The sequence below is a fragment of the Pseudomyrmex gracilis genome, unplaced genomic scaffold (genome assembly GCF_002006095.1).
Source record: "Pseudomyrmex gracilis isolate BER0280 unplaced genomic scaffold, ASM200609v1 scaffold_205, whole genome shotgun sequence".
In the NCBI taxonomy this organism is placed as follows: Eukaryota; Metazoa; Arthropoda; class Insecta; order Hymenoptera; family Formicidae; genus Pseudomyrmex; species Pseudomyrmex gracilis.
This window is the reverse complement of record NW_018020789.1, coordinates 231,202-238,063: the sequence shown is the minus strand read 5'-3', so window position 1 is coordinate 238,063 and position 6,862 is coordinate 231,202. Positions and strand designations below refer to the sequence as shown.

Below are 6,862 nucleotides of genomic sequence, written 5' to 3'. Positions count from 1 at the left end.
TCCAATATATGTCATATTATATTATATATAATTTATATAAATCTCACAATTGTAATATAAAAATTGCAATTAAAAAATTCTTTACTGACCTATCACCTACAATAAAAGTATCACATGATGGATAATGATATTTCAAATCTCTTCCAAAATTTGGCACTCTCAATCTGTAATATTTTCCATAAGCAGCATGAAATTCAACATTGCGATCACAGTGTAAAAATAGTAACTGAAAAAAAATAAACACCATAAATCAATATAAAAGAATTCTGATAATTTATCAGAGTCTACAGTTAAATCAGAAGTATGAGAATTTAATTGAAAAAAAGCTCACTTACCTTGCTGTAATCATCTGACAGGACTTCAAAAGTAACTACTTCAGAATCTAAGCACCTCTCAAATTTCAATGACAAATTGTTCACATCAAAACACTTTACACGCGGCTTGTAAGTTCCTGTTGCCAGTATATGTTGCCCGTCTCTGGATACTCTGATGGAGGTGCTCACACCAGGCATGTCAAAGTCTTGTATAAGCTCGATACGTCGTCGTATATCTATTTGCAAACAATTGTGATTAAAATGTAAATTCTCTAAATACCAATGTCAGATAAAATATTTTTACATGTGCCAAAATTTACAATTGCCTTACCGACATTCTTCTTGGATAATCGTCTTCTTTTTCTCTCAGACAACCACTGCAAGCAATGACAATATTCACATTGAGATTGTTACATGTATAACCTAAACCTAAATCTAAACTAATCAGAGTATGCAGCCATAGTCGATGATCCTTTTACCTCGGGAATAGATTTTCCAGCGCTGAGATTATAAATTTTTATATTATTCGGGGCGGAAACCTGCATCTTTGCGGTACGTGCGACAAAATTAAAAACCTACTAATTACACACTTCTAAACACATACTGCAGAACTTCCGGAACACATGTGGATTCAGGTGGTGAAACTCATATGCGTTTTGATCTTATTTTTTGAATAAAAAATAGTTTTTTTTTACACGGAGATCGCGGAAGGTGCAGAAAGTGTGCGAATAAAGAGCACGAAGACAAAATGTCAATGAGCATAAAAAATCTAGAGAAATGGGTGCGTTCAGACAACTCAACAGTTGCACAACGATTGAGAGATAATCACTTCTGATTGGATCATACTTTTGGAACCGGAGTAGATTTTGAAGAATAGTCCTATCATAAGTGATGATCTCTCAACCGTTGAGTTGTCTGAACGCACCCAATGTTTTTTCGAGCAAGCTGCGTTTCCATGAACTCCCAATCGAATCGCACCCTGATTGGCTGTCGCGTATTATTGGGTGCGTTCAGACAACTCAACAGTTGCCAACGGTTGAGAGATAATCACTTCTGATTGGATCATACTTTTGGAACCGCGGCAGATTTTGAAGAACAGTTCTATCATAAGTAATGATCTCTCAACCGTTGAGTTATCTGAACGCACCCATTGTCACATTGGTGAATCTCACTCGTAAAACGTCGAAATGTCAAAGTTCGTGATCGAACTTACGATCAAACGCTATTATTAACATTTTCCTTACTTCGCAATAGTTACCGAGATCTTGCTTAACAAAAAAAAAAGAAAATAAATCGAACAATCGATTATTCTTCTGTGATTGGTCAATTTCTTGCTCCTGACTTCTGATTGGGTGCGTTCAGACAACTCAACGGTTGAGAGATCATTTATAATAGGACTATTCTTTAAAATCTGATTCGGTTCCAAAAGTATGATCCAATCAGAAGTGATTATCTCTCAACTGTTGTGCAACTGTTGAGTTGTCTGAACGCACCCGTTTATTACTGATATCTTATTGGGTGCGTTCAGACAACTCGACAGTTGCACAACAGTTGAGAGATAATGGGTGCGTTCAGACAACTCAACGGTTGAGAGATCATCATTTATAATAGGACTATTCTTTAAAATCTGATGCGGTTCCAAAAGTATGATCCAATCAGAAGTGATTATCTCTCAACTGTTGTGCAACTGTCGAGTTGTCTGAACGCACCCAATCACTTCTGATTGGATCATACTTTTGGAACCGCAGCAGATTGTGAAGAACAGTCCTATCATAAGTGATGATCTCTCAACCGTTGAGTTGTACAATGGTTGAGAGATAATTACTTATAATTGGATCATACTTTTAGAACCAAAACAGATTTTGAGGAATAGTCCTATCACAAGTAATGATCTCTCAACCCATTGGGTGCGTTCGGACAACTCAACAGTTGTACAATGGTTGAGAGATAATTACTTATAATTGGATCATACTTTTAGAACCAAAACATTTTGAGGAATAGTCCTATCACAAGTAATGATCTCTCAACCGTTGCGTTTTCTGAACGCACCCATTGGGTGCGTTCGGACAACTCGACAGTTGCACAACGGTTGAGAGATAATCACTTCTGATTGGATCGTACTTTTGGAACCGCAGCAGATTTTGAAGAACAGTCCTATCATAAGTGATGATCTCTCAATCGTTAAGTTTTCTGAACGCACCCATTGTAAGAAGACCCTATACTCTTGCTCAGTCATGAAAATCTGAATATCATGACTAGCAACCACACTGAAATTTGGAGGTTGGAGATTCGAGATCTCTGAGAGCTGAAATTTGATATATTGAAGACGAGATCTAAGATTTGAGAAACGACTGATGAATTTGGACTCTAAAAAACGATCGAACAAGTTAAACAAAGTTAAACAAATGAGTCATTTTCCATCTGACGATCTTCCGAAAACGTTCGGCAGGTGGCGCTGGCTGCGGACAACTCACAAGGCGCGACATGACGGCGCTCATGAGGAAACGAGGGAGGGATGAAGCGACTAGGGGAGAGGTGAGGGCGGGAGGCAGAACCGACCGGCGTTTCGGTGCGCGTATTAGTCGCGAGAGGCAGCGGTGACGGGTCGTAGTCCTTACTAGTGTGGCGTAGTGAAACAGTTTTTTCGGTCGTCTTCTCACGTCCCCCCTTGTGTTCTAAAATGAGCTGGCAGGATTACGTTGATAAGCAGCTGCTCGCATCTAGGTGTGTTACCAAAGCGGCAATTGCCGGACACGATGGCAACGTATGGGCGAAATCCGAAGGCTTCGAAGTGAGTAGAGCACGTAAAAAAAAAACGAATACCACAAGAACCCCAACTCGCGCTCGAGCGCGCGCGCGCGCGCGCGTTCTCACACGACAGAGAAAGAGAAAGAAAGCGAGTGTTGTGCGTTTGAGAGAGTGAGAGAGTGAGAGCGAGTGGAGCGAGTGTGAGAGAAAAAGATATATATATATATATATAACCCAAAGAGAGCGAGAGAATGAGGAAGAAACGAGGCGGATAGGAACGAGGAGATGATGATGGAGCACAGCCGGTGTAGATGCGGTTGCACGCCCCCACGATAAAAGGAAAAGTGCGCGGAATAAAGAGCCCTCCAATCGCGGTAAAATACTCTTTGTCGATGCGAGGGAGAGAAAAATAGAGAGAGACGAAAGTGAGTAAGAGAGAGAAAGAGAGAGAGAGAGATTGAGGAGGATGAGGAGGGAGAGAGAGGACAGATGCTCCGGAGAGATCGTCCGTGAGCTCGGGCGCGAACCGGTTCGTGCAAAATGAGCCATTGGGCACGTTTGTCGCTTCGCGACGATTTCTAACCCCGAAATATTAAGTGCCACGTAGACTCTCTCTTCTCGACCCCCTCGGGTTGTCGCCGGCCGGCCGGCGGATCGGTCGATCGCTTCTCTCCCGATACACACGTCGGCCGCATTGCGACGTGGTTATCATTGTTGGCTCGGGCCAACAACGACGTCTCTCGTCTTCCCCCAACGCGAATCCAACGTCGTACTTGTCGTCGTCCGTGTGGGAGAGAGAAGAAGTCGCTCGCGGCAGGGGCGGCGGACATGATGTTTTTCGCAGGCCCAGGCCTGTGCCTCTCTGCGACTCTCTCTCTCTCTCTCTCTTTTTCTCTCTCACGACGATTACAATCCGTCGAAGGTGCGCGACGGAATCGATCGCATTGCCGCACGGAGAATATATGCGCTCTTGTCTGTCGGCAAACCGATTCACCGCCGCCGCCGCCGTCGTTGACGAGAAGACGGCGGTCTCTCGGGCACATGGGGCGTGCGAGTCGCGTCCAACTCTCACGCGACTCGCACGCCGGGGCTCCGACAGGATCGATTGTGTATCGCGCGCGCCTCGAAAAGGGTGTGGCGTTGGCGACCGGGCGATGTGAAATCGCGCACGATGAAAAATCAAACCTGGTTTTCGAGCAACGATCAAAAAAAATCACCGGCGCGTATGTGTGTGTATGTATGCGTGCCTTGTGTGTGTGTGTGAGAGAGAGAGAAAGAGAGATTTCGACGGATTCGTCTTCCGGCGTGCGCGATCGTTCACTCTCAGAAGTGAATTCTCGTCGACGACGACGAGGATGAGACTCTCGTCGTCGTCGACGAGAAGACGCTCTCGTGCGCGCGCGCGTATCTCACGTCGCTGACGGAATCCGAACTCCCCGAAGTGTCAGCGCTTTTCGATCGCGTGACGTTAGCTACGCAACGGTTTTTTTCGGCGGCGACGCTTAATATGGCCGCCTTCTATCAAACGCGCCGAGCACGTTGTGCTCTCTCTCTGTCTCATCGCGATGTAATGGTGTAGATCCTTTGTCCACGACGAGACCCGCGATGCGATCGTCCCGGGCGCGAAAATTTCCCTTCCCCTCTCACTCCCCAATGAAAATGATCGTCGGACGGAGGTAAAGAAATCGAATTTTTAGGTTAGCTCGGTAAAAAAAAAAGAAACACGTAGGCGCGAGAGAGAGGAGGACGTGTGTGGGATGATTTTTGCAATCTCGCCGCGATGAAATCCACACTTTTGCGCGTGCCGGGCGTATCGCGAGCGGAAGATTCTCTCCCGATATTATACGCCCGATTTCATATCGTCGCTTATCTTTCGGGTTTTAAGTCGCTTGTTTGTTTGTTTGCGAGTTTTATTTTTTTCCGCGCGGCGATGACAAGCATTGTTTTAACAACTTTGTTAATTAGAGCCTGACTCGTCCGTTCGGAAATTTTTTACGCGTCAGCAAAAAAAAAAAAACTTAAAGTTTCCTCCGAATTCGTTCGCGCGAATCCGAAGGTCGCGCGCGCGCGCGCGCGCGCGGTGATCTGGCGTGTTTCCATTCACGAGGAATAGCGGAAACGTGACTTTACATCGAGGGGAGAGAAGACTCCGTTCGGAGAAAATCTAAACCCGGCGATTGTCTCGCGCGCGAGAGAGAGAAGATATTTGCGTCCCCTGTCCGTCAAGTTTACACCTCGCGCATCCTTCGCGGCGGCTCTCGCGAGATTATTGTAGTATCGGGTATGTTGCACAATTGCGGTCGGATCTTTAAAGAAAAAAAAAGAAGAAGAAAAAAAACTCGCGGTTTCTTCTCCGGAGAGTTTCTTCGAATCTCTCTCTCTCTCTCTCTCTCTCCTTAGGTGAAAGCTGCGACCGGCGCGCCCTCACGTTGCATTTTCGAAGCTTACCGCGAAGAATACCGTCGGTAAAACCCTGTGTGTGTGTGTGTCAGAAAAGGTCATTCTTTCGCGTATTTGTGTCAAATCAAAAAAAAATGCACCGGTCTCCTTCGGCTACTCCGTTTCTTCCCGCTGTGGATTTGGAAAAACCAGTTTATTTTTGTCGCGACTGCTCTCTCCGACTTCAAAGGCGGATGATAAAAAATTTATACTTTTTTTTTTTTTCACGTGTACGTTGCAAAAACGTTTTTGATAATTGCGTTAGAAAAACATTTGAAAAAAATTGTGCGTTCAATCGAATTTCCATCGCGACCTTGCGAACTTGTTCGATCGAATGTTTTTTTTTTTTTTTTCGGCCGCTTAACTCGCGGTGAGAGATTGGATTAGGGTAGGTTAGGATCGGTCACGCGTGGCCGTTCGGAGCTCGACGGAATCGAGAAAGGTCGCCCAGCTGCAGCAGCGTGTGTTCTCCGCACACTTTTCGCTCGTCAATGCCAAGATGGCGACGCCGGCCGGCCGGCTCCAAAAAAAAAAAAGAGACCATCGGACGGTTGGCTACACCAGTTTCTCGATACCGTCGTCTCGCGAATCGCGAAACGACACGCGATCCGGAACGAGACTGGACAAATTGGCAGAACACGCCGCGCGCAAACTGACACTTCTCGAAAAAGTTGATTTAATTCTCGCTCATTAACTCGACACTCGCGTGTGTCGATTAACGAGATCGGTTAGAAATCAATCTGTGTATCTGTCGTTAAAGTAATAAAAAAAAAAAAATAATATAATCCAGGGTTCCACGAAATCATCTCGTGTTTCTACCGAGAGAGCAACACGATTGCCTTGGAAGCCTTTCCGCAAAGTTACATCCACTTCTTGATCACAGCCCCGCGTTAATTATCGCAATTAATTTTCTCAACTGGCGAGAGAAGAGCGAGAGATGATGAGAACGGTTCGCTTTTACGAGTCCGAGTTATAAAACCAGTCTGTGTCCGGATGGAGGTCGATCATTGTGCGTGAAGATGAACATTTTTTAAAAAAATTATTTAAAAGATCATTAAGTTCGGCTCTTGTCTCAACATCGTGAGAGATTTCTCAATTATGTGTTGCAAATGTGTTTTTGATGATTTTTTTTAATAGCTCTGTAAAACTATTTTAGTTTTTACTTTGCGTTTTTGATGATTTTTTTTTAATAGCTCTGTAAAACAATTTTATTGTTTACTTTGCGTTTTTGATTATTTTTTTTTAATAGCTCTGTAAAACAATTTTAGTTTTTACTTTGCGTTTTTGATGATTTTGTTTTGTAATAGCTCTGTAAAACAATTTTATTTTTTACTTTGCGTTTTTGATGATTTTTTTTTTAA

At 44.0% G+C, this 6,862-nt stretch overlaps 2 protein-coding genes across 2 annotated transcripts in view; one reads left to right on the top strand and one right to left on the bottom strand.

Moving 5' to 3' along the window:
* The window catches only part of LOC109858455 (nucleolar protein 10), a 3,303-nt gene extending 2,342 nt beyond the window's left edge, over positions 1-961 (bottom strand). Inside the window, exons 1-4 of the mRNA XM_020435721.1 lie at positions 794-961; positions 646-691; positions 336-550; positions 90-226 (exon numbers count right to left, since the gene is read on the bottom strand). Of these exons, the coding sequence (XP_020291310.1) occupies positions 90-226; positions 336-550; positions 646-691; positions 794-859 (464 nt within the window). The 5' untranslated portion in view covers positions 860-961. The remainder of the gene's footprint in view (positions 1-89; positions 227-335; positions 551-645; positions 692-793) is intronic.
* A 1,904-nt stretch (positions 962-2,865) lies between these two features.
* LOC109858460 (profilin) overlaps positions 2,866-6,862 on the top strand; it is a 14,962-nt gene continuing 10,965 nt past the window's right edge. Inside the window, exon 1 of the mRNA XM_020435734.1 lies at positions 2,866-3,105. Coding sequence (XP_020291323.1) covers positions 2,995-3,105 — 111 coding nt within the window. The 5' untranslated portion in view covers positions 2,866-2,994. The remainder of the gene's footprint in view (positions 3,106-6,862) is intronic.